The 27,436-nt window shown below is 35.4% G+C and overlaps 2 protein-coding genes and 1 long non-coding RNA gene across 8 annotated transcripts in view; 2 read left to right on the plus strand and 1 right to left on the minus strand.

Annotated features, from left to right (window-relative positions):
• Window positions 1–13,760, plus strand: part of LOC119604156 (titin) — a 75,605-nt gene extending 61,845 nt beyond the window's left edge. For all 4 annotated transcript variants that reach the window (XM_037956627.1, XM_037956629.1, XM_037956630.1 and 1 more), the window contains exons 3-4: window positions 6,332–7,239; window positions 10,179–13,760. In XM_037956627.1, the coding sequence (XP_037812555.1) occupies window positions 6,332–7,239; window positions 10,179–13,476 (4,206 nt within the window). In that variant the 3' untranslated portion in view covers window positions 13,477–13,760. The remainder of the gene's footprint in view (window positions 1–6,331; window positions 7,240–10,178) is intronic.
• Window positions 1–27,436, minus strand: part of LOC119604160 — a 131,589-nt gene that overhangs the window by 43,044 nt on the left and 61,109 nt on the right. Inside the window, exon 5 of the long non-coding RNA XR_005231471.1 lies at window positions 1,998–2,076. This is a non-coding gene — a long non-coding RNA (uncharacterized LOC119604160). The remainder of the gene's footprint in view (window positions 1–1,997; window positions 2,077–27,436) is intronic.
• LOC119604158 (regulator of G-protein signaling 7) lies at window positions 17,664–26,704 on the plus strand. Of its 3 annotated transcripts, none has more exons than XM_037956631.1 (8): window positions 17,664–18,019; window positions 19,506–21,465; window positions 23,853–24,100; window positions 24,259–24,442; window positions 24,510–24,796; window positions 24,860–24,973; window positions 25,038–25,163; window positions 25,235–26,704. In XM_037956631.1, the coding sequence occupies exons 2-8, from the start codon at window positions 20,479–20,481 to the stop codon at window positions 25,560–25,562; spliced, it is 2,274 nt and encodes a 757-aa protein (XP_037812559.1). In that variant the 5' UTR covers window positions 17,664–18,019; window positions 19,506–20,478; the 3' UTR covers window positions 25,563–26,704. The 3 variants fall into 3 exon arrangements, with proteins under 3 accessions (XP_037812559.1, XP_037812560.1, XP_037812561.1); XM_037956632.1 differs by having other exon boundaries at window positions 17,664–18,011; XM_037956633.1 differs by lacking the exon at window positions 17,664–18,019 and having other exon boundaries at window positions 19,463–21,465.

Below are 27,436 nucleotides of genomic sequence, written 5' to 3' on the forward strand. Positions count from 1 at the left end.
CTAGTATAGTCTATAGTCTAGTCTATAGTCTAGTCTATAGTCTAGTCTATAGTGTAGTCTATAGTCTAGTCTATAGTCTAGTCTATAGTCTAGTCTATAGTCTAGTCTATAGTCTAGTCTATAGTCTAGTCTATAGTCTAGTCTATAGTCTAGTCTATAGTCTAGTCTATAGTCTAGTCTATAGTCTAGTCTATAGTCTAGTCTATAGTCTAGTCTAGTCTATAGTCTAGTATAGTCTAGTCTATAGTCTAGTCTATAGTCTAGTCTATAGTCTAGTCTATAGTCTAGATAGTCTAGTCTATAGTCTAGTCTATAGTCTAGTCTATAGTCTAGTCTATAGTCTAGTCTATAGTCTAGTCTCTAGTCTAGTCTATAGTCTAGTCTATAGTCTAGTCTAATCTATAGTCAAGTCCATAGTCTAGTCTATAGTCTAGTCTATAGTCTAGTCTATAGTCTAGTCTATAGTCTAGTCTATAGTCTAGTCTATAGTCTAGTCTATAGTCTAGTCTATAGTCTAGTCTATAGTCTAGTCTATAGTCTAGTCTATAGTCTAGTCTATAGTCTAGTCTATAGTCTAGTCTATAGTCTAGTCTATAGTCTAGTCTATAGTCTAGTCTATAGTCTAGTCTATAGTCTAGTCTATAGTCTAGTCTATAGTCTAGTCTATAGTCTAGTCTATAGTCTAGTCTATAGTCTAGTCTATAGTCTAGTCTATAGTCTAGTCTATAGTCTAGTCTAGTCTAGTCTATAGTCTAGTCTATAGTCTAGTCTATAGTCTAGTCTATAGTCTAGTCTATAGTCTAGTCTATAGTCTAGTCTATAGTCTAGTATAGTCTAGTCTATAGTCTAGTCTATAGTCTAGTCTATAGTCTAGTCTATAGTCTAGTCTATAGTCTAGTCTATAGTCTAGTCTATAGTCTAGTCTATAGTCTAGTCTATAGTCTAGTCTATAGTCTAGTCTATAGTCTAGTCTATAGTCTAGTCTATAGTCTAGTCTATAGTCTAGTCTATAGTCTAGTCTATAGTCTAGTCTATAGTCTAGTCTATAGTCTAGTCTATAGTCTAGTCTATAGTCTAGTCTATAGTCTAGTCTATAGTCTAGTCTATAGTCTAGTCTATAGTCTAGTCTATAGTCTAGTCTATAGTCTAGTCTATAGTCTAGTCTATAGTCTAGTCTATAGTCTAGTCTATAGTCTAGTCTATAGTCTAGTCTATAGTCTAGTCTATAGTCTAGTCTATAGTCTAGTCTATAGTCTAGTCTATAGTCTAGTCTATAGTCTAGTCTATAGTCTAGTCTATAGTCTAGTCTATAGTCTAGTCTATAGTCTAGTCTATAGTCTAGTCTATAGTCTAGTCTATAGTCTAGTCTAGTCTAGTCTATCGTCTAGTCTATATAAAAGTCTTGCGGTTTTTATAACATGATTTGACGGGGTATGGTCAAAAAAATGTACAGCAAACATGGCAACAACAAGAATTTATCTTCAATAAAAAATTTAAAACTAATATTTAAACAGCAAAAGAAAAAAATCTATATAAAATATTTAAACAAAATAAAATTAAATTGTTGAACTAATTAACAGCGTTATTATTATTATTGCTGATACGCCACCACGCTGTGCTGTTGTACAACACAAGAAATATTGTATTTCGGAATTTTGAAAATTTTTTAGTTTGCACATGAATGGAGGAGGTCAGTTTTAATGTTTGTAAAGCTGCGAATTTGGAGTTTTTTTTAAGATATTGATTTTACATAGAGCTACATTTTTGTTGTAACAAATTTGTTAGGGTATTGCAAAATTTGATTTTTTTTAAACAAAAGATTGATCAGAAATTGTAATTTTGTTTTTAATAAATATTAGAAATTAAATTAATGGTTTAGAATATTTGTAAGATTTCTAAGATTTTTGGTAGTAAATATATAATTGCTAGGTGATTTATAATTTTTATTAAGAAATATTTAAAAGTAGTTTGAGAAATAAAAAAAAATAATAACTTACTTTGTTAATAGATCGCTGATAAATTGAGTTGTCTAATGTTTGGCAGCAATTAAAATCCTTTGGGGGCCTATTGTATGACCTACAAAGATAATTTAAATGAAACTAAAAATTAGAAAAGGAAATGTATAAATTATATATAAAGATAAAAATTAACATATTTGGCATTCCTTAAAATCACTTTTTAATATTGTCTGACATCAAAGATTTAAAATATACAAATCTGCCAATAAAAAAAACAACTTCAACAATATAAGATCCCCAAAATCACAGCACGTACTAGCCATCAACTCTATATTATAATTATCTGACAAAAAATCTTCACCAAAAACAAACTTTAGACTTTAAAGTTAAACTTTAACTTAATAACTACTCGCGTACTCAACCAGTAACTTAAACTCTTGACAGGTATTTAACATTGCAACTCATCGTTGCAACTAATTACCAACAACATCAAGCAACAACAATTATGTTAAGCATGCGCAACAACAATAAAGCAGCAGCAACACGTTAACAATTACCAAAAAATTATAATATAAATAAAATACTAGCAACATAAAATAGCAATTGTTGTTGTTGAAAAAGAAGAAGAAAAAAGCATTTAGTGATTTGCAGAAAAAATAAAAGCGAAACATACATTCAAAAGGCACTAAATATTAAACGTGCAGCAAAATGTATAATAATCACTGAAGCTTAACCAAATAACAGAGTTTTAAAAGAATGTAATCATCCTTCTCAGGTTTTTTTATTTATTTCACAGTTCAAAATTATAAAGAAACCCACTTAAAGGACGACTTTACATAAAGAGACCAATTCTTCACTAAAAAATTTCCTTTTGAAATCTAAATTTTCTTTAAAAATCTAAATTTTTCTCCAGAAATTCAAATCTTTTTCTAAATATGCCATTTTTATAATAAAACCCCAAATTTCCAATCAAAATTATTAAAAATCCAATTTTAGCAAAAATTTACAATAAAAATCTTTAATAATCTTCAAAAAACCGATCTTTATCTTTAATTAATAAAACGATCTTTAACTAGAAACCCATTTTTAACTTAAATATTGATCTATAACTGAAAGGACGATCATTAACCATAATACCGATCTTGAGAAAAAGGTCAATCATAAAATTAAAGATCATTCTTTATGTAAAAAAACAATCATAATTTTATTTTAAAGATCGATCTTTATCTTGAATTAAAAAAAAGATCTTTAACTAGAAATTTATTTTTAACCAAAATATTGATCTATAACTAAAATACCGATCATTAAATATAATACCGATCTTTAATTAAAAAACCGATCTTGAGAAAAAGGTTAAACATAAAATTAAAGATCATTTCTCATTTACTTAAAGACCGATCTTTAATTAAATGAACTAAAAGATCAATATTTATCTAATTGAACTAAATATTAATCTTTAACTAAGAGACCGATCAGTAACAAAAAGACTGATCTTTAGTTAAAATATCGATCCTGAGAAAAGGGTCAATCATAAAATTAAAGATCATTCTTTATGTAAAAGAACGATCATTTACTTAAAGACTGATCTTTAACTAAACGAACTAAAAGATCAATATTTATCTAATTGACCTTAATATTGATCTTTAACTAAGAGACCGATAAGTAACAAACAGACGGATCTTTAGTTGAAATATCCATCCTGAGAAAAAGGTTAATCATAAATTTAAAGATCATTCTTTATGTAATTGACCGATCTTTAACTAAAAGACTGATTATTTACTAAAATGATCACAAAATAGCACACATAATAAAAAAACTTTTTACAATAAAAATTCGATCTTTAATTTCATTTAAGAGATCGATATTTATCATTAATTAAAATACCAATCTTTGTAGAGAAAAGCATTTGTTAACTTATAGTAAATATTGATCTTTAACTGAAAAACCGATCATTAACAAAAAGTTCGATCTTTTATTATAATAGTGATCTTAAAAAAAAAAGATCAAACATAAAATTAAAGATCATTCTTTATGTAATAGAACGATCATTTACTAAAAGCCATATCAATAGCTAAAAGATCAAAATCAATATATAACTAAAAGACTGATCGTTTACTAATGGGCTAATCTAAAGTAAAAGATCGATATTTAAATAAAAGATCGATATTTTATTAAGAGACCAATTTTTAACTAAACGACTGATGTTAAACTAAAAAAGCGATCTTTCACTAAAATACCGATCTGTAACTGAAAAACAGACTTTTGACTAATATATCGACCTTTAACTAAAGTATCGAATCTATAACTAAAAGATTGATCATTTACTAAAAGACCGATCTTTGAATAAAATACTGATATTTTATTAACCCCCATTATCTCAATGTCTGGTTATATTTTATCATAAGGTTAAATTGACAGTTTTCATACAAAAATTATTTTAACTGGCAAAATATCTACCGGTTAAACGATAACCGGAGTTGGTATTAACGGGGGTAAGAGATTAATTTTTAATTAAAAGATGTTTAACTATAAAACCGAACTATAATATATAAAATAAAATGCCGATCTTTAATAAAAAGACCAATCTATAACTAAAAGACTGATAGTTTACTAAAAGGCTAATCTATAACTAAAAGATATATTTTTAAATAAAACATCGATATTTTATTAAGATACTAATTTTTAACTAAACGACTGATATTTAACTAAAAAAACCGATCTTTCACTTAAATACTGATCTGTAACTGAAAAACAGACTTTTGACTAATATATCGAGAGAGCAATTTTAGATTAACTAAAAAAACGATATATAACTATAATGCCGATCTTTAACTAAAAGCCCTTTCAACAACTAAAAGATCAATATTTATATAATAGGCCGATCTTTAATTAAAAGACCTATCATTTACTAAAAGGCTAATCTATAGCTAAAAGACCGATCTTCAAATAAAATATCGATATTTTATTAAGAGACTAATTTTTAACTAAACGACTGATATTTAACTAAAAAAACGATCTTTATCTTAAATACTGATCTGTAACTGAAAAAAAAGACCTTTGACTAATATGATCGTTAACTAAAATATCGTTATTTAACAGAAAAAAGAGTTCTTTAACTTATTTAACTAAAATATCGATCACCGACTAACTTTAATTAAATTAACCTTCTTCAACTGAAATATCGATCAACGAATAAGATACCGATATTTCAATAAAAGACAAATGTTACAATAAAAGTCCGAATTTTCAATAAAATATATATTAACTGATCTTCAACTAAAAGATCGTTTTATTTTGCTAAAATATCAATCTTATTCTTAAAAGTTAATCATTCATATCAAGACTGATCATAAACTTTAATTAACAAAAACGATCTTAAACTTATTTTTAATAAAATGCCTAACATTAACTAAATTTCCCTTCTTTAATTAATATATCGACTAACAGACTGATCTTACATTAAAAGATCGTTTTTTTTTACTAAAATATTGATTTTATTCTAAAAATCCAAACATTAGTTAAACTATCGCTCTTTAACTAAAAAAGTGATCTTTAATTAAAAACTAAATATATTTAACTTCCTAACCAAGAGAAGTCCAAACTTTAACTGATCTTTAACTGAAAGGCATGATCTTATATAAAATCGTTCTTTAAAATACTAATATTTAACTATATAAAATACCGATCTTTATTTAAATAAAATAACGATCTTTATCTTCCTCTACGATCAAAACGGAGTCTATTCGACTATACTTGAGTGTGCGCGCGAAGTGAATTCAAGGAAAATCACTAAAACCTATAGATAATAAAGGACATGAAAATTTAGCTGTAGAGCCAGCCGATCGTTAAACCACACTCACTTAGATCCATAGGTAGAAATCTCAGAAAGTGCTTAACCCCCCTTAGATCTCATACTGATAACTTCTAGAATAATCATTAAAAACTCAAACCTTCTCAATTAATCTCTGAGAAATTTTATCTCTAAAGTTAAAGTCCAATTCATGAAGACAATATACGTGAATGTTTAGAATCGGATCATTTTGTGTAGATTTCGACCTTGTCATCATCAAAACTGGATGGCATGGTGGAACACAATAAACCAACAATGCCACCTTTTAAAACTCTGATTCAAAAATTCACCAGCAATAAAAACATGATGCATGTATGCAACATAATAAACAACACAATCTACAGTTAAACTATCGTTAAGTTGCAACTTTTAAATTGATTACATAACTTAAATTTAAAGTGAAATAATTTAATTTTGTTTAACCGAAAAAAAATGGTCAGCACCAACGTTACAACAAAAAAAAACCAACAATATAATTTATTATGTTTCCTTATGATTATTTTTCAATTTTCTGTCTTTACAGATGAAGTCGTTGGCCTTAAACTTGTTAAAAACTTTACTTCTACTAATATTTGGCGTAGTGTTGGCAGCAGCCACTAACAGCAGCAGAAGCTCATCTTCAGCAGCGGCAACAGCAACAGCTACATCTTCAGCCAAAACATTAATTAACTTGGCGAATAGAAGAGCATTACCAACAACAACAGCAATACCACCATCATTACAGGCGCCACCACATTTACAACTAAGACGTCATACTTTACCTGCCACAGCGGCAACAACAACAACGACAACAGCAAAAACTACAATACAAATGGCAAGTGCGAGTGGTAGTAGTAGTAGGCAACGTTTGCCTTTAGCAAGGCACGCGGCCAAACAAATTACAACAACGACAACAGCAACAACAAAACCAACGACATCAATTATGACCAACTCAAGAAGAAAACCCATCATAAGCGAAACATCCACATTAGATTCGACAAGACAAGTGCGGCATATTGATGCCACAACAGCATCGACAGCATCGACACCAGTGTCAGTGAGGAATGGTGGTGCTGGAGTACGACAACAACGTAGTTTTCATAGTAATGGTGCCCAACCTTATGAAGACACAGAAACGAAACGTAAATATAAAACTGTAGAACGTAGACAATATACACGTTCCTATAACAGCCCCTCAACGACAACAACAACAACCAGAAAACCACAACAACATTTGAGTGCCTTAAGACAAAGAACTGCTACACTCTATGATGGTTCCAATACATCTCGTCAATCCAAACTATCGTCATTACCGTTACATGACGATGATCTTAAGACAACAAAAACAACAACGACGACAGCAGCATCAACATCCTCAACCTCAGATGCAACAGCCAGCAACCATGGCAACGCAAAACTGACAACTCTGCACAATCAGCAGACACCAAAAACGTGAGTTTCCATTTTTATTTTAATTCTTTTGCATATAAAAGTGTTTTTTTCTTTCTGTCGTATTTAAAAATGTTTAATTTTACCATTTTTGGTTGATCGTTTGTTATTTATAATCATCGTAACCACTCGCGCTAGCTCGATCGCACGCTGCAAGTCTCAACTGTGAGTCATGGGGTTATAAGTTGCAAGAAGTTGGCTGTTTTAAATAGTTTTTCTTGAGCTCGTTTTTAGTTCTTAACGGCCATAAATTTGTCTGGCATAGAAATTCCTTAGATCTGGACGCGGAGAGCGACACGGGAAGGGTGGGGTGGGGGAAAAAAGACAAGAAACGAGGGGAGGGGGAGGGCAGAGGAGAGGCAACGCAAGGGGGAGAGAGAGAAAGGAAAAAGAAAGGTGCAGAGGGAAAGGAAAAAGGGAGAGGAAGAAGAGACACACGGGGAGGGGGGGAAGAGGGAAAGGGAAGGGAAGGGAGCGGAAGAGAGAGCAGGGAGGAGGAGGGGAGAGGGGGCGAAGGCGGGAAGGGAGGGAAGCAAAAGAGCGGAAGACACAGAGGGGGGAAGGGAAGGGGGAAGAGGGGGAACAGGGCCAGCGAGCGAGCGAGCGAGCGAGCGAGCGAGCGAGCGAGCGAGCGAGCGAGCGAGCGAGCGAGCGAGGAGCGAGCGAGCGAGCGAGCGAGAGCGAGCGAGCGAGCGAGCGAGCGAGGAGCGAGCGAGCGAGCGAGCGAGCGAGCGAGCGAGCGAGCGAGCGAGCGAGCGAGCGAGCGAGCGAGCGCGAGCGAGCGAGCGAGCGAGCGAGCGAGCGAGCGAGCGAGCGAGCGAGCGAGCGAGCGAGCGAGCAGCGAGCGAGCGAGCGAGCGAGCGAGCAGCGCGAGCGAGCGAGCGAGCGAGCGAGCGAGCGAGCGAGCGAGCGAGCGAGCGAGCGAGCGAGCGAGCGAGCGAGCGAGCGAGCGAGCGAGCGAGCGAGCGAGCGAGCGAGCGAGCGAGCGAGCGAGAGCGAGGAGCGAGCGAGCGAGCGAGCGAGCGAGCGAGAGCGAGCGAGCGAGCGAGCGAGCGAGCGAGCGAGCGAGCGAGCGAGCGAGCGAGCGAGCGAGCGAGCGAGCGAGCGAGCGAGCGAGCGAGCGAGCGAGCGAGCGAGCGAGCGAGCGAGAGCGAGCGAGCGAGGAGCGAGCGAGCGAGCGAGCGAGCGAGCGAGCGAGCGAGCGAGCGAGCGAGCGAGCGAGCGAGCGAGAGAGCGAGCGAGCAGCGAGCGAGCGAGCGAGCGAGCGAGCGAGCGAGCGAGCGAGCGAGGAGCGAGCGAGCGAGCGAGAGCGAGCGAGCGAGCGAGCGACGAGGAGCGAGCGAGCGAGCGAGCGAGCGAGCGAGCGAGCGAGCGAGCGAGCGAGCGAGAGCGAAGCGAGCGAGCGAGCGAGCGAGCGAGCGAGCGAGCGAGCGAGCGAGCGAGCGAGCGAGCGAGCGAGCGAGCGAGCGAGCGAGCGAGCGAGAGAGCGAGCGAGCGAGCGAGCGAGCGAGCGAGCGAGCGAGCGAGCGAGCGAGCGAGAGAGCGAGCGAGCGAGCGAGCGAGCGGAGCGAGGCGAGGCGAGCGAGCGAGCGAGCGATGCGAGCGAGCGAGGACGAGCGAGCGAAGCGAGCGAGCGACGAGCGCGCGAGCGAGCGAGCGAGCGAGCGAGCGAGCGAGCGAGCGGCGAGCGAGGCGAGCGAGCGAGCGAGCTAGCGAAGCGAGCGCGAGCGAGGCGAAGCGAGCGAGGCGTACCAGCGAGCGAGCGAAGCGAGCGAGCGAGCGAGAGAGCGAGCGGAGAGCGAGCGAGCGCTCGAGCGAGCTGCGAGCGAGCAGAGCGAGGCGAAGCGAGCTGATCGAGCGAGGCGCAGCGACGAGCGAGCGAGCGAGCGAGCGAGCGAGCGAGCGAGCGAGGCGAGCGAGCGAGCAGGAGCGAGCGAAGCGAGCGGAGCGAGCGAGGCGAGCGAGCGACGAGCGAGCGAGCGAGCGAGCGAGCCGAGCGAAGCGAGCGAGCGAGCGAGCGAGCGAGCGAGTCGAGCGAGGCGCTAGCGTAGGAGCGAGCGAGCCCGAGCGAGCGAGCGAGGCGAGGCGAGAGCGAGCGAGCGAGCGAGCGAGCGAGCGAGCGAGCGAGAAGCGAGCGAGCGAGCGAGCGAGCTGAGCGAGCGAGCGAGCGAGCGAGCGAGACGAGCGAGCGAGCGAGCGAGCGAGCGAGCGAGGAGCGAGCGAGCGAGCGAGGAGCGGCGAGCGAGCGAGCAGGAGCGAGCGAGCGAGCGAGCGACGAGCGAGCGAGGAGCGAGCGAGCGAGCGAGCGAGCGAGCGAGCGAGCGAGCGAGCGAGCGAGCGAGCGAGCGAGCGAGCGAGCGAGCGAGCTAGCGAGACGAGCGAGCGAGCGAGCGAGCGAGCGAGGAGCGAGCGAGCGAGCGAGAGCGAGCGAGCGAGCGAGCGAGCGAGCGAGCGAGCGAGCGAGCGAGCGAGCGAAGCGAGCGAGCAGCGAGCGAGCGAGCGAGCGAGAGAGCGAGCGAGCGAGCGAGCGAGCGAAGCAGCAGCGAGCGACGAGCGAGCGAGCTAGCTAGCGATCGAGCGATGATATATCTAGCTATCTATCTATCTATCTATCTATCTATCTATCTATCGATCTATCGAGCTATCTATCTATCTATCTATCTATCATCGATCTTATCTATCTATCTATCTATCTATCTATCTATCTATCTATCTATCTATCTATCTATCTATCTATCTATCTATCTGAGCTACACTTCAGAAAAAGTTTGCTAAATTCATCAGTTATAAATCGTCCAGAAAGTCAAATCATGCAGTTGTGAAGAGATTCCTGGACATTCGGTATCCCAGAGGACCAAAGGATTTGAAATACTGTGCAATCGTGAATCTTGATTCTAGGTTTAAAAAAATTCTTAATAATATATATTCTTTTCCCATTTCAGACCTCGCATGATACAACGTCTAGTTGCTGGTCATATACAAAATGCTGAAGGCCGTTCCACCTATCAAGTATCGGCTGTAACTAGCAATAGCACCATAACCAATTCAACAACGGCGACAAAAATTTCCTCAACAAATTCTACACCAGCAAGACATGCACTCATGAGTAGCAGTTACAGAAGTTCACAATTAAATGCCAACATAAGAGTGGCCTCAACCACTGCTTCGACCACCACAACGACATCTACATCCAAGTCCGGTGAAACTTTAATTGATTCCAACCATGATGTAGACTATCACGATGATGATGAGGCTCTGCTAGATGATCCTGGGGATTTTGACAATTGGGATAATGGTATTTTAAGATTAAGTGCCGGATCGGGTAAGGAAAATAATTTGAAACCTAAAAAGGTTAAAGAGGAAGCCAAGAAAACATTGTCCGATCAAGTACGGGATGGTAAATATGGTTTAATAGAAAAGGAATTATTTAGAAGAACACCCAAGAGACCGGGTGTCTTAAGTTATTTGCCCAATAAAGAAGTACCCGAGGATAATGAACGTAATTTTGGAGGCCTTAATGAGGAGGATATATGGTTAGCTGAAGACCATTTGCTGGTCATTAAAGGTGGCAGCCTTAATGAGGACAATCCCGAGGAACCCTGGCCGGCTATAGATGATTATAATGCAGCTGGTAGGCAAATTAAAATTCCCAGTAATCCCAAAGTTCCGCCACCCTTTCCTGTCCAGCTCGAAGAAAACGGCCCCGTACAGCTTATCGGAAATAATAAACTCACGATCGTCTATCCGCTCTCTAACGAATCGTTACCAGTTTATACCATCGGCACGCAAACCCACAACACGCCGTCCACGGATGCTAGTGACGACGAGAAAAATCTTATTACCCGGCCGGGAAAGGCTAAAAATGCTCAAGAGAACGAGCCTGGTTACAACTACCCGTCGCCCGCGTTACCGTGGCTCTATAACAACCAAACGCTTGCGAATCCATCAGTGAGTGAAGGTGATAAGCCAGTTAATTTCCCTGTATTAGGACCTTTTCTCTATGGACGCAATGGTTCTTTGGATAATATTAATGGCACCGAGGACTTTGATGAAGATGATCCTTCATTATATTATCCTCCAGCCTATTCGTTTGTTTATAAAAGTAACTATTCCAATCGTGTACCTCCAGGACCTTTAGTACCGGGCATTGTAGTACCACCACCTCCCGAACAATTTAGCAAATTAGAGAAGTCACATAAGGAGAAACGACCTCAATCGCCAGCAATTAGATATAGAATTTCTAGTACAACGTCTCCGACACCAACAACTACTACGATAAGTACTACAACTACCACCACTACCGAGCTACCGTATAGACAAGTGTTTACAAAAATATCGGAATATACTCCAAAGATTATTAATATTGCAAATCCATCACCCAGACCTGTTTACACTCCCACACAATCAACCAGATTTTCCATTAGTCCCTCTCCTACACCACCTCCTAGAAATATTGAACCTGTACCAGTTCCCGTGGCAGTACCCATACCCATTTATTCCATCAATTCAAGTCCCAATGTTCGTCCCAATATTATTTCATTTGTTCCCACTACCCCAGAACCCAATGTCGAAACTCTTTCTAAGGCAAATCCAATTTATTATGAATACTTTGAGGCTAAACGACAACAGGGCAGTGCTAACGTTGTTGATGATTACGCTCCGACTACTTCGAAACCAATTACGGTTTCGAAACCCATTAAACTATATGCCACCAGTAAGAGACCATTTAAAGCCCAAGGTCATCGCAATTACTTGCAGCCAGTGCCACCCAATCATCGTTATGTGGATGACGGTGGAGTGGTTATAACTCCTAAACCGGAAATACGCTATAAATCAAGACCCATATTCAAACAACGACCTTTACAAAACTTTGAGCAGGAAGTCAATGCTATACGAGAGACGTTGCGTTATTATCAAAATCAAGAACTACGAGACAATAATATACCCAGAACACCAAAAGCTAAACCGGTATTTGACTATAACTATGAGGGTTCCAAAACGGAAACAGAAGGAGATGTTAGAAATCAATTCCAACCTCCAGTAGAATATGATGGAGAACCCTTCAAACCCATGGTTACTTATAGTCCAGCGGTAAATGATGAAAATGCCTTTAGAGCCTTAGGAGTCGACAAAATTGGTTCCGATGAAGATCAACCTCAAGGAAGAGAAGATTTTGCAGAAGCTCCAAAATATCCCACCACAACATTACTGCCAGTTCAGCCTCAGGGACGTCCTAAAAAGTTAAGAATAGGTGCCAAATATCTGCAACAACCTCCTCAGCAACAGTCGTATGTAAATGCTCCTCAAAGACAACCCAGTTGGTTGGCGGTCAATAAACAAGAATTTAATGAATACGTCCAAGCAGAAAGTCCGCCACAAAGAGAACGTTATCAGGATCCCGTACCTCAAGCTGTACCGGTAATAGCTACTCGCAATCGAGAATATCCCGGCTACTATTATAGTCCGGGAAGACAAAATAATCGTTTCTATGAGGAACCCTTTCAAAATATACCCTCACGTAAAATTATCAATTATAGACCACAACAGCAAACCCAACAGCAACAGCCACAACCACTACCGCCTCAACAGCAACAGCCCATATGGAGTTTAGAAAATGATACATTGGTAAATGAGTTGCCCAATAGACCACCTATTAATCCAGATGCTGAATTTATAGATCCCTACTTGGTGGGCCATCACTCCATCAACAACAACTATCCGTATCAGCAGCAGCAACAACAACAGCAGCCACCACCACAACAACAAAGATTAGTTTATCAACAACAACCTCTACAAAGACCTCCACCACCCATATCTCATCAATCCCAGTACTATGCACGTCCCCAAAGAATACCAGGTAGACAATACCAACAGCAACTTCAACAACAGCAGCAACAGCTACCTCTTCCACCATCACCTCCATTTTCTTTGCAAAACGATGAATTGGTCAACTATAGACAACCCCTACCGCCCATTAATCCCGATAGTGAATGGATTACACATCCTAATGTGATACGTAATCAACAACCACAACAATTTTTTAGATCAAATAATTATCGGTTACCGCCACCACCACAACCGGCTGCTCTGCCAAATGTCGGTGGTGAAGCGGATGTTTATTATTTATCACCAAAATATCGTCGTGCCAATAATCTCAATAACAATAGCAATAATCGTTATCAACAACAGCAGCAGCAACAACAACATAATAATGGCAATGTTAGTAATAATGGTAAATAAGTGTAGAAGAAGTCCACTCATCACTAGAAAGGGCTAAGATAGAAATTTTGGAGGAACGGTAACATAACATCGAAGAAACTTTGTTGCTGTTTCGAGCAGTGCATGTCGTATTATAAAGACAATTGATAAAATAGTCAAATTGTAAAGGTTAGAATCAATTAGGATATAGTCCAGACTATAGACTATTCTAGAGTCCAGACTATAGACTATTCTAGAGTCCAGACTATAGACTATTCTAGAGTCCAGACTATAGACTATTCTATAGTCCAGACTATAGACTATTCTATAGTCCAGACTATAGACTATTCTATAGTCCAGACTATAGACTATTCTATAGTCCAGACTATAGACTATTCTATAGTCCAGACTATAGACTATTCTATAGTCCAGACTATAGATTATTCCATAGTACAGACTATAGACTATTCTATAGTTCAGACCATAGACTATTCTATAGTTCAGACCATAGACTATTATATAGTCCAGACTATAGACCATTCTATAGTCCAGACTATAGACCATTCTATAGTCCAGACTATAGACTATTCTATAGTCCACACTATAGACTATTCTATAGTCCAGGATATAGACTATTCTATAGTACAGACTATAGACTATTCTATAGTCCAGACTCTAGATTATTCTATAGTCCAGACTATGGACTATTCTATATTCCAGACTATAGACTATTCTATATTTCAGCCTAAAAACTATTCTATAGTCCAGACTGTAGACTATTCTATAGTCCAGACTGTGGACTATTCTATAGTCCAAACTGTAGACCGTTCTATAGTCCAAACTGTAGACCGTTCTATATGGTCCAGACTATAGACTATTCTATAGTCCAGACTATAGACTACTCTATAGTCCAGACAGTAGACTATTCTATAGTCCAGACTGTAGACTATTCCATAGTCCAGACTGTAGACAATTCTATAGTCCAAACTGTAGACCGTTCTATAGTCCAGACTGTAGACCATTCTATATGGTCCAGACTATAGACTATTCTTTGGTCCAGACTATAGACTACTCTATAGACCATTCTAACCTGATCACAACATGCATGAGGGTTGTAATATTACACATATCCTATAAAAACGATCCATAGGCATCGAAATTCAGGAGGGAAAATTTGGAAATACTTAAGAAATCGATCGTACAATTCTTTCTTCTTGCTGATCGTTGATCTTCTACGTAACTCTACACTTTAAACAATTTTAAATCTAATAGCTGTGCAATAATATCTACTTAATCTATTTTAAATATTTATAGTTCCAAGTTATATCTGTATTTTTTTAACTTACTTATGATCTTGTAGAAGAAGAAATTTATAATCCTTGCAAATAATTTGCCGGGTTTTTATTTTAACTTTTTTATTCAAAAAGGAGTGTTTAAGTTAGATTTTAAAAAAGATTTTTTCCCTAAAGAAAGTATTAAGTTAACCGATGTTTACTTTAATACTCGATTTTGAATATTTTATTCCAACTTCAACTATGTTTTTTTTTTCCCTTTAAAAATCATTAATTTTAGCAACTCGAATTTATTCTCATTCAATAAAATTAAGTTTTAAACAGTTATTAACTTTGTATATAAAATCTAAATTTTTTCAAATATTTATTATTTTTTCTTAATTGTTTCTAAATAATTGTTAATGACCACTTGAAAAATATATAAAAAATAAAAAGGCAAACTATTAAATATAGAAAAAACAAAATAAAATATAAAACTGGTCAAAGTAAAACTTTAATAATATTAATTAAATATTTTAATAACTAATTATAAATGTAAATAGTTTTTAAAAATCTAGTATTAGCAATAATATAAAGATATTTGAAATAAATTTGAAAAACAATTCTAATAAATTTTAGATTCCGAAAATTTTTTTAATTTTTATAAAAAGCCATAATTTTTAAGTTAAATTTAAGCAGTATGTTAAAAAAAATAAATTTTAAGCATTTTTTTATTATTATAAATTGTGTAATTGTGAACTATTTTTTAGAAAATGTATGTAATTTTACTAATAATATTATTTTTTTATTTTAGTTTTAAATTAATAACAATTAAATAAATTATTCCCAAAAAACACAGACAGAACATGTTAAATAATTAAATAATTGTAAAAATATATACACGAAAAATCGAATAAAGAAAGAATAAATATAAAAATGTTGAGTTTTAATTTAAAGTCGAAGACCAATCCTAGAACTTCTATTAAAAAAGCTATTGGGAATTTTAATCAGATACGTATAAATGTCTTATAATCTTAAGAACTCTAGGCTACCGGAAGACCCCTTATATATGTTCTAATTTACCTCGCGCTATTTCTATGCTCAATATTGTAGAAAATTCAAAAAGTACCTTTTTTGAAGAACGAAAAAGTACCAAAAAATTCCCTTTTATGCTTCATGCTTAATTTAATGTTTCTAGGTTCAATATTACAGAAAATTCAAAAAATTACCCTTTGAAGCCCTACATGCTTAATTTCATGCAAATTGAAAAAGTACCTTTTGAAGAAGGAAAAAGTTCCACATTAAAGCTTCTCATTTACTCCGGGCTCTACATGCTTAATTTTATGTTTCTAGGTTCACAAAAAGTACCTTTTGAAGAACGAAAAAGTACCAAAAAATCCCCTTTTATAGGTTCTCACTTACTTCGGGCTCTACATGCTTAATTTCATATTTTTAGGTCCAATTTACATAATCTGGGCTCTACATGCTTAATTTCATGTTTCTAGGTTCAATATTATAGAATATTCAAAAAGTACCTTTTGAAGAACAAAAAGGTACCAAAAAGCCCCATTTCATAAGTTCTTACATAATCCGGGCTCTACATGTTTAATTTCATGTCTCTAGGTTCAATATTATGGAAAATATAAAAGTACCTTTTAAAGAACTAAAAAGGTACCAAAAAATCCCGATTTATTAGTTACCACTTACTCCGTGCCCTACATGCTTAATTTCATGTTTCTATGTTCAATGTTATAGAAAACGGAAAAGTACCAAAAAGTCCCTTTTATAGGTTCTCACTTACTCCGGGCCCTTCATGCTTAATTTCATGTTTATGGGCTCAATATTATAGAAAATTAAAAAAGTACCTTTTGAAAAACAAAAAAGTACCAAAAAGCCTTCTTTAATAGGTTCTCAGTTACTCCAAGCTATAAATGCTTCATTTCATGCTTCTAGGTTCAATATTATAAAAAAAATTGAAAAAGTACCTTTTGAAAAACAAAAAAGTACCAAAAAATAGCCTTTTATAGGTTCCCACTTACTCCGGGCCCTACATGCTTAATTTTATGTTTCTAGGTTCAATATTACAGAAAATTCAAAAAGTACCTTTTAAAGAACGAAGAAGTACCAAAAAGTCCCCTTTTATATGTTCCCATTTATTCATGTTTCTAGGTTTAATATTATAGAAAAATCAAAAAATTACTTTTGAAGAACGCAAACGTAAGAAAAAATCGCCTTTTATAGGTTCTTACTTACTTCGGCCTCCAATGTTTCATTTCATATTTCTAGTCTCAATATTATAATTATGACCTCAAAATCCCTATTCAGGGTACTTGGTCAAGTGTCAATCTATTCATGATGTTTTGCCGATGCACACTAATCGTAACTGTCTAAAAGTGAACGCAGTATAACAGTTTGTTTGACAGTTAATTAAGCCTTTCGTGCTTTAAAAAACTAAAATTTATTTTTGATTTCTTTAAAGTTAATGCCTCAAAGTAGACAATATTTTTTTGAAAAATGTTTTTCAAATTGTAAAGTATGAAATGTTAAACTAACATTTCATTGATAAACTGTTATAATTGTTTTATACAGTAGCACAACAAAAGAGAAACTAACACACAAATAATGAGATAATTTCTACTATATAATCAAATAATTCTTACAAATTAGCAACTTGTCGCATTATCGCTTCATTCAATTATTATTATTGAAAACTAAGTGACATATGACATGTGTCGATGGCAAAAGTCAAATGAATTCATCCCTTAAAACAACTGTTGTTCTAACTGACATTATAACTTCTTTCTTTTGAAAACCAAAAAATCTGACAACTCTCTTCTTACCAAAGCATTTAAGGCGCCTGCGTTAAAAATTAATGTTTTGACAGCTTCGATATGTTGGCAACACTATTACACTCATTCTCCAAAGAGAAGCAGTAAAAAAAGTATATGTAACGGTATTTAGGGAGACATTTATACATGCAATAAAATGAGTATAAATTAAGGAAATAATACATGCAGACATGAAAGGAACAAAAAAATCGATTTACAAGGATACACTCGATATTTGAAGGAGCATAACAATAAAGGGACAAACACTCATACATACTCATACGTAAAATATGAAACGTCAGCACACATAGGGACAAACAGATGTATGTATGCAATACATATAGTTGAAGCAAATTGAAACAAATGAGAAAATGATGACAATATTATGACAAAGAGATACGGGGGAGGACAAGTGGAGAATAGTACCTTTGGTAGTGGAAGATGGTACTTTTTTCGGAAAGGCAAGTGTCCCTAGTAAGTAAGTAAGTAAGTAAGTAAGTAAGTAAGTAAGTAAGTAAGTAAGTAAGTAAGTAAGTAAGTAAGTAAGTAAGTAAGTAAGTAAGTAAGTAAGAAGTAAGTAAGTAAGTAAGTAAGTAAGTAAGTAAGTAAGTAAGTAAGTAAGTAAGTAAGTAAGTAAGTAAGTAAGTAAGTAAGTAAAAGTAAGTAAGTAAGTAAGTAAGTAAGTAAGTAAGTAAGTAAGTAAGTAAGTAAGTAAGTAAGTAAGTAAGTAAGTAAGTAAGTAAGTAAGTAAGTAAGTAAGTAAGTAAGTAAGTAAAGTAAGTAAGTAAGTAAGTAAGTAAGTAAGTAAGTAAGTAAGTAAGTAAGTAAGTAAGTAAGTAAGTAAGTAAGTAAGTAAGTAAGTAAGTAAGTAAGTAAGTAAGTAAGTAAGTAAGTAAGTAAGTAAGTAAGTAAGTAAGTAAGTAAGTAAGTAAGTAAGTAAGTAAGTAAGTAAGTAAGTAAGTAAGTAAGTAAGTAAGTAAGTAAGTAAGTAAGTAAGTAAGTAAGTAAGTAAGTAAGTAAGTAAGTAAGTAAGTAAGTAAGTAAGTAAGTAAGTAAGTAAGTAAGTAAGTAAGTAAGTAAGTAAGTAAGTAAGTAAGTAAGTAAGTAAGTAAGTAAGTAAGTAAGTAAGTAAGTAAGTAAGTAAGTAAGTAAGTAAGTAAGTAAGTAAGTAAGTAAGTAAGTAAGTAAGTAAGTAGTAAGTAAGTAAGTAAGTAAGTAAGTAAGTAAGTAGTAAGTAAGTAAGTAAGTAAGTAAGTAAGTAAGTAAGTAAGTAAGTAAGTAAGTAAGTAAGTAAGTAAGTAAGTAAGTAAGTAAGTAAGTAAGTAAGTAAGTAAGTAAGTAAGTAAGTAAGTAAGTAAGTAAGTAAGTAAGTAAGTAAGTAAGTAAGTAAGTAAGTAAGTAAGTAGTAAGTAAGTAAGTAAGTAAGTAAGTAAGTAAGTAAGTAAGTAAGTAAGTAAGTAAGTAAGTAAGTAAGTAAGTAAGTAAGTAAGTAAGTAAGTAAGTAAGTAAGTAAGTAGTAAGTAAGTAAGTAAGTAAGTAAGTAAGTAGTAAGTAAGTAAGTAAGTAAGTAAGTAAGTAAGTAAGTAAGTAAGTAAGTAAGTAAGTAAGTAAGTAAGTAAGTAAGTAAGTAAGTAAGTAAGTAAGTAAGTAGTAAGTAAGTAAGTAAGTAAGTAAGTAAGTAAGTAAGTAAGTAAGTAAGTAAGTAAGTAAGTAAGTAAGTAAGTAAGTAAGTAGTAAGTAAGTAAGTAAGTAAGTAAGTAAGTAAGTAAGTAAGTAAGTAAGTAAGTAAGTAAGTAAGTAAGTAAGTAAGTAAGTAAGTAAGTAAGTAAGTAAGTAAGTAAGTAAGTAAGTAAGTAAGTAAGTAAGTAAGTAAGTAAGTAAGTAAGTAAGTAAGTAACTACTAAGGTACTTTTATCAATTGCTACCTCAAAAAAGTACCATGTACAACCTACATTTCTCACCCTGCTTCCAGCACACAGACACACTTCAGAGAAGAACAAATAAGGATATAAATAACATAACAACAACTGTAATAAAAACAACAACAACATCCACTGCTAAATACCAGACACACTCAATACAAAAGTCCTTTGAGAGAGAGCATAAAAGCAAAATCAATTGAAAATACACAAGTGTGTAAACGGTAAAAGAACTGAAGAAAAAAAGAATTTTTGCGAAAAAGTTTATTTTGTTAAAAAGGAAAAAAGTGGAAAATTTTAGGAAAATTAATAAAAATTTTAACAAAACAAATTACTGAAACATATTTCTGCGAAAACATGTAAATAAAGAAAATATAAAGTTTTTACTTCAGCAAAAAAAATTTGTGTTAAATTTTTGACGGTAGTTTAGGAGGTGGTGAACTTTAAAACAGGAAAAAAAGGTGTGTAGCTTTAATCAAATTTTTCCTCAGCCAGGAAAAAAAAACCCAAGAGAATGTACATAATTGACGCGTGAAGTTGGAAGAAAAAAAGTAGAAAACTTTGAAAATATGACTCAAATATGTTGGTTGTTAATTGAACCACCAATTTTGGAAAAGGCCAATTAAATGACACACACTACGACACACAAGCACATACACAGGAGAAACACATTTAAGGTCTTTTTCCCAAAAAAAAAAAAATATTTATAATTATTACTAATAGAAATAATCATAAAAAACCAATACCGCCCAGGGTAAAATTAATTACAAGAAATTAAATAAAAAAAAAAATTTAAATTCTGTAACAAAAGGAAAGAAAGAAGAGAAGAAGAAATTAATTTCGATTGAAAATTATTGCTGTCAAAGTGTGTATGTGTTGCTGGTATTCAATAGTTCAACAGCCGGATTGCCGCATCTATTTTAAAAACATCAATCGATATTGATAACAAGTAAAAAAAAAAAAACAGAGGACAAAAAGGAACAAAAAGGAGAGTAGAGAAGGAGGATAAACAACAACAAATAAAAAATGGTAACAATGTCTACAGAAGTGGATACAACACAAACGACCATCGCCACAAACATGTCGAACAAAATGCCATCGATAACAAATTTGAATTCATCTAATGCAACAACTATAACAACAACAAATGGTTCCATAACGGAAATTAATGACGATACAACAATACCAATGAATAATGGTTGCAGTGATATTGCTAAAGATGCTTTGGTTGAGGATAATAATTTTAGTAAAAAGGAAACCGTAACGCCACCCATACTGCCCACTGCAGCAGCAACAGAAACACCACCTTCACCCCAAAAACCCAGTAAAGAGGAACCACCTAAATCACCAAAACCAACCGCCGATATTAGCAACAACAAATTAAATCCTCAAATAACTATAACAGAGTCAGAAGCTCAAGACAACAGTTCTGGACCCTCAACACCAACGACAGCAGCAGCAGCACCACCACCACCAACAGCAGAAAATCAAGATAAGAAAGATGATACTAACACCACCACTGTAACCACCATCACCACCGGCAACAGTAGTCCCACTAAAACTACTGTTATAAGTACAAAAACGGAGACCAAAATTCAAGCCTCTCCGGAGAAAACCACTAAACCGACTAATACAACCGCCGCATCAGTACAAAATACTACTACTATCAACAATAGCAGTGCTCTAGGTTCTACACCCAACACTAACATCACCACCGCCACCACCAATAACAATTCAAAACCTTCGAGCAATTCGAATTCTATAAATCAAAATCTTTTATCATCATCAATGAATAAATCTACAAATCAATCGTCACAACAACAGTCTACTGCCCCGGGTTCATCTTCACAAACTACTGGCATGGGTTGTTCATCAGCGTCATCATCAGCGGCTGCAGCTGGTAGTCATCAGAAAAATAATCATCATACACATAATGTACAGTCAACGGTGGTTCAGTCCTCGAATCATAATAAGAAAAATGAAGATGCTCCTAATATTTTGGTCTATAAAAAGGTGAGTTAGAAACTTAGGAAGTACTTAGCTATTCGGATATACCGAATTTTATCTGAAAAATTATATAATAACGATATTTAGCAGTTCAAGCTATTTTATCCGGTATTTATCATATCCAAAGAGTGCATAGTTTTATCATTTTAGAATTGTACAAGATCTTAGAAGATATATTTTATAGATAGGTTCTCGATATTTTGATATATTACACACGTAAAAATAATTGTCCCCATCTTCTATAAGGTGACCATAACTAAAAGTGGGGCGGAAATTTTAAAATTTACATTTTCTTAAGAAAATGGTCTCCATTTGTCTGACGGGCGTAATTCTTCGAATTTTCCAATCAATATTCGTGAAAGATGTTATAACCGGAATAATAGCACTCCCAAGATATTTGGATCTAATTTCGGCGAAACCCTGACAATGGCAAAAAAGTGCTTCAGGATTTCACTCTCCTCTCTACATTTGTCTGAATCCGATTTTGTATAGCTCTGCCCGTAATGCTATGTATGTCCACTCAGAATACGTACCATCATACTAACTTCAGACGTACTCGTTTTGAGGAAGCTTCTCGTTCTGCTCTTGTTAGGGTCACCCCACAGAATCTTTGTGGTTCTACCCAGAGTTTTATTATTCTAACCCCGATTATCTCAATGTTTGGTTATATTTTATCGTAAGGTTAAATTGCCGTTTTCATACAAAAATTATTTTAACCGGCAGAATATATACCGGTTAACCGGAGTTGGTGTTAACGGGAGTAAGAGGCCTTATGAGATTCTCTAACACATATTTTTCCGTTCGTCAGTTTACATACCTCGAGCTCTTTTCCATTTAAAGATCTTTAGTTGCTAACTACTTCCGAGTGGCCTGGTACTTATATGATGTAAACCTTACCTCTGACAGATTATTCGGTTAGAGCTTTCTTACAATCCAATAAGGATATTACACTTTTTGTCCAAAGAAGTCCACCAGATTATTGAATTACTCTTTTACAAATCCAATGTGTCATAGTAGGACTAAGGTTCCATTTAATACCTATGGTTCTCCTACATGATGAGCCCCGTTGATCATATCCTCTATGTGATGTTTCCATTTCAATATCCGGTCAAGGATTACGCTTAAGTACTTAACTCCTTCTGTCACCGGTATCTTCTTGCCTAGGAAACAGGGTTCAATACATTTTTGTCTTTCCTGTGAAGACTGATTTCGGTACTCATCGGGTTAACATTGAGGTCTCTCTATTGAGCCCACTCTGACATAAAATGGTAATAATTTAGCTGATAAACTCATAAATGATCTGAGTCTTTATGAGGTCGTCTTTATAAGTTCGTGGCATGGCTCTCACGGCGGCGACAATAAGTGACGAATATGTTGATAGGATATTTAATGACTTCTAGATTCCTTTATTCCCGCTATCTATAGTTTAACATCAAACCTTGTTCTTGGTCGAGTCGTTTCGGATAACTTATATAGACTAATCATGGGCCCGATGCAGTCGACTTCCTGGGTTGACATATTATCATCAAACTTAAATTACCGAGCAAAGTGAAAAAGTCTATATGTCAATTGTAGAGAACAGACCAGAATCCCGGAAGGGAATTGAACTCTTAATCCTCTGACTAATAGAGTAAAGGACTATCGTTGTTCAAGAAATCAGATTTAGGTCGCTTTTTTCTTATATCTTCGAAATTTGCTCGAGAATAGTTTTTCTACCCGATTTATGTCGCCTTTTCTTAAATCTTCGAAATGTGCTCGAGAATAGCTTTTCTTCCTGATATTTCTGCCGATAAGCGATTTTGCGTCGAGTTTCCCAATCCGAGTTATCGATCAACCTTTTATCTATCGAAGAATTCGCTGCCACGGACGCTTCGTTAGGAGTAAAAGCTTTAAGTTCTTCTTACCTATTCCATTATTAAAGTTATTTTTTGGATTAAATATCCAGTTACATATCTGACCCAGAAGTTATTTAACTCTTATGACCCTCCTCCATTAAGACAGCTGTTGGTCTTTAAGAAGTCAATTTATGGTAATCAGACAAGAGTAGGAAACTAATTTAACAGACGTTCTGAATCGGCCAGATATTTTAGAAGTCCTTTGATTTTAACCATTGGGAGCTTATAATCACGTTTCGCTATATCACAGTTCAGACGTGACTGTGACTCAGTACTGGAAGGAGAATCTTAAGCAAGCATCTCCTCAGTCCATAAAGTCATCACTATTATTACTATAGTTCTATTTAATGAACATTGAAGACGAATATATTGTCTTACTTTATTCTTCTAGATCAATCAAATCTTATTTTATGTCATATTTCTAGATCACTTAGGGTACTACTCCCCGACTTTTGTCTTAAAATAGTTTTAATAATAATATATTCATTTTCTTTCCAGATGGAGGCTGTCATAGAAAAAATGCAAGCCGAAAGTACTGGCGTCTCAGTGCGCACCGTTAAAGGATTTATGACAAAAGTTCCTTCGGTATTTACGGGTGCCGATTTAATATCATGGATATTGAAAAATTTAGATGTAGAAGATGTTACCGAAGCCCTACATTTTGCACATTTATTGGCATCACACGGTTATATATTTCCTATAGATGATCATCAGTTGACGGTGAAAAATGATGGAACATTTTATAGGTAAGGGTTAAAACTTATTTTATACAACAACTGTTAACTAACAGATTTTAAACTAGTATTTAGTATTGCCTATGTTGAGGCTTATTATATTAATTATTTATTTGCATATGGGTGCTTCCCTTAATAAAGTTTTTTAAATATAAATTTTATCTCTTAAGATTTCAAACTCCCTACTTCTGGCCCTCTAATTGTTGGGAACCCGAAAACACAGACTATGCGGTTTATTTATGTAAACGGACTATGCAGAATAAAACCCGCCTGGAATTGGCCGATTATGAGGCAGAGAATTTGGCTAAATTACAGAAAATGTTTTCCAGAAAATGGGAATTTATATTTATGCAGGTGAGTTTAATAAAACTTATACATGTAATATATTCTAAATTGTGGTTTTATGAAATCTTGGCCCTAGGCTGAATCCCAAAGTAAAGTGGCTAAAAAGCGTGACAAATTGGAGCGTAAGGTTTTAGACTCTCAGGAAAGAGCCTTTTGGGATGTGCATCGACCCATGCCGGGTTGTGTGAATACTACTGAAATTGATATTAAAAAAGCATATCGTCGTGGCTGTTCGAGTCATGGTACCGGTTCGGCCGGGGCAGCAGTTACGAAAAATCCTATAGAACAATTAACACGTATTATAACGTTGCGTAAGCAGAAATTAGAACGTCGTACTATAAAAGTATCAAAAGCAGCGGAAGCGTAAGTTTAAGATTAAAGAAGAAATTTTGATTAAAGTAATTAAAGTAAATTTTCCTTAAACAGATTGGTATCTTACTATGAGCAATATAATGAATTTGATTACTTTATAACCTCACCGGAATTGCCCAATCCTTGGCAAACTGATAGTACCGAAATGTGGGAGGCCGAGAAAAATAGGTGAGTTTGATTTTAAGTTTAAGAAATGTTGAAGATTTGTAATAAATTTTATTTTAAATTTTAGCAAAGAGGTGCCCATGCGTCGAGTCAAACGTTGGGCCTTTAGTATGCGTGAGTTATTGAAAGATCCCATGGGCCGTGAACAATTTGCCAAGTTTTTGGAAAAGGAATACAGTTATGAGAATTTACTGTGAGTTAAAAAGGGAATGACTTTAAGTAAGAGACGACTTTTTATAAGATTTGGTTTAACTTTCTTTCTAGTTTCTGGGAAGCGGTTCAAGATATGAAAGCTTTGCCTCAATCTGAAATCAAAGAAACCATACAGCGTGTATGGAATGAATTTCTAGCACCCGATGCTCCTCGCGCCGTAAATGTGGACTCTAAATCGGTAGAATTAGCCAGAGAAGCGGTAAATTCTCCCAATGGCCCCAATCGCTGGTGTTTCGATGTGGCAGCCGCTCATGTTTATCATCTAATGGAAAGAGATTCTTATCCCCGCTATTTACGTTCCGATATGTACAAGGATTATATCAATTGCTCACGCAAGAAGGTCAAGTCTATACCAAATCTATTTGGAGTGAAACGCTGAAGTGTAGTTCCCGCGGTTGGTACAACAACCGCGGCTCATTCCTCATCCCTATCATCACAAGGCGGCCAGGGGGCAGGAGGAGGAGGTGGTGGATCAGGAGCCAGTACCTCCTCAGCTGGTACTAGTCATTCACAACAACATGCCCATCATCATCACAGATCATCATCATAAATTTTCATTGAAACACAATAGTAGAAATCAAGAAATCAAGAGCCAGGAATTGTAGGGTATAAAAATGGATCTCCTCAAAAAATTTAAAAAAAAATAATAAACTAAATGTGCAACACATGTTCTTTTTTCTAGGTTTTAAATAAAATTTGAAGAGAAAAAAGGAAAGCAATTTAGAAAAATACCAAAATTGTTTTCTTTTTTTCAAAAAATAAAAATATAGAAAATTAAATGTAATTTGTGTTAAATACATGTATAAAACTAACAAAAAAAAACTTAAATAAAAATAAGTTTAAAATTATATTTAAAATTAAAAAAAAAAAACTAAATATTATTTGTTATAATATTCAATGTAAAACCACCCATAATCAAATAATAACAATAAAAACCACCCACTTTAAAAAAAAATTGTTTCATGGAATAAAACCATATACTTGTTCTACTAAAAAGGATTTGAAAAACACTATAAAATTTTTCATACAAGTACTACAATTGACCCATAAAACTGTACCACACACATGTTTAGTTGAAATATGTAACCAATTAAAATGGTTATTAAAAGTTATTTAGAGAAAAGAGGAATAAATAATAAATGAACTAAAGGAATAAAAAAAAATTAAAATTGTCATTAATAGTTAAATGAATATTAATTAATTGTATTGTATTAAAAATATTATGCAGATAATTTTAAATATTAAAAAACAAAAATTGAAAAAAAAAAAACAACAAAAAATAATAATCTATAAATAAAAAAAATTTATAAATGTTTTAATTGTATAGTTTATAACTGCCAAAAGAACTTTTTTTTCATAATCTGAACACAGACAGCTTTTTTAGTGATTCCCCGGTACATATCATTCAAAATGGTTAAAATCGGTCTATTATTTGGACTAGCCCCCATACAACCGTATCCCCCGAACATGGCTTGTGAGCTCATAATTATGTTAAATGTTCTAGTATATCAAGACAAATCGCCAAAACTTAGTTTTATAAAAGTCTAAATGACACTACCGATTTTCGTAATGACCGGGCCTCATTTGACTCTAGCCCCATATACACTGCTCTTCAGAAAATAACTTGAAGATCATAAACTTGGATTATTCAAAATTTAAGACACAATAACTCGAAAACCTATTATGATAAATTTTGATTAAAGTATAACTTGATCTCATAGTTTTGACTTTTATCAATTTTCGTTGGCCTCTGTAGTTTAAGGGGTCAAATGTTCTCTCAAAGTTTTTGCTAAATTTCAAGCTCCTCAAATAAACTAATACTTATACAAATGTGGTAAAAAATTACCAGATTACTAATCGATCAGGGCGCGGATATATTTATATATTGTCATTCTTATAGCTCAACTTGCAACAACAACTATCCAAAAACTTCCAACAAGTAACAGTCTTATATTCGTTTTATATTTAAAGTGTATTTCGTAAAGTGGACCTAAGTATTGGTCATTTTGAAAATATCCTTTTTTATATATGAAATTTTAAAATGTATTCGGGAGGAAAGTTCGTATGACAGTCGGACAAGACAAAACTTCGATGTACATATATTTATATATCGTCACTGATGAGTTTGTTAATCTTTCTTATACCTCAACTTGCAACAACAACAACTTCCAACAAGTAAGAGTCTTATATTCCTTACATACATATTTAAAGTGCATTTCCCTAGGTGGACCTATTGGTCATTTTGAAATAATC

The sequence above is a fragment of the Lucilia sericata genome, unplaced genomic scaffold (assembly GCF_015586225.1).
Source record: "Lucilia sericata isolate MDLA Ls3-8-SP2 unplaced genomic scaffold, ASM1558622v1 Contig000366F_arrow, whole genome shotgun sequence".
Lineage (NCBI taxonomy): Eukaryota > Metazoa > Arthropoda > Insecta > Diptera > Calliphoridae > Lucilia > Lucilia sericata.

Coding starts and splice junctions, on each gene's coding strand:
- LOC119604158 (XM_037956631.1), top strand. CDS start 20,479: ATGGTAACAATGTCTACAGAAGTGGATACAACACAAACGACCATCGCC. Junction 21,466..23,852: donor ATATTTTGGTCTATAAAAAG/GTGAGTTAGAAA, acceptor TTTTCTTTCCAG/ATGGAGGCTGTCATAGAAAA. Junction 24,101..24,258: donor AATGATGGAACATTTTATAG/GTAAGGGTTAAA, acceptor TTATCTCTTAAG/ATTTCAAACTCCCTACTTCT.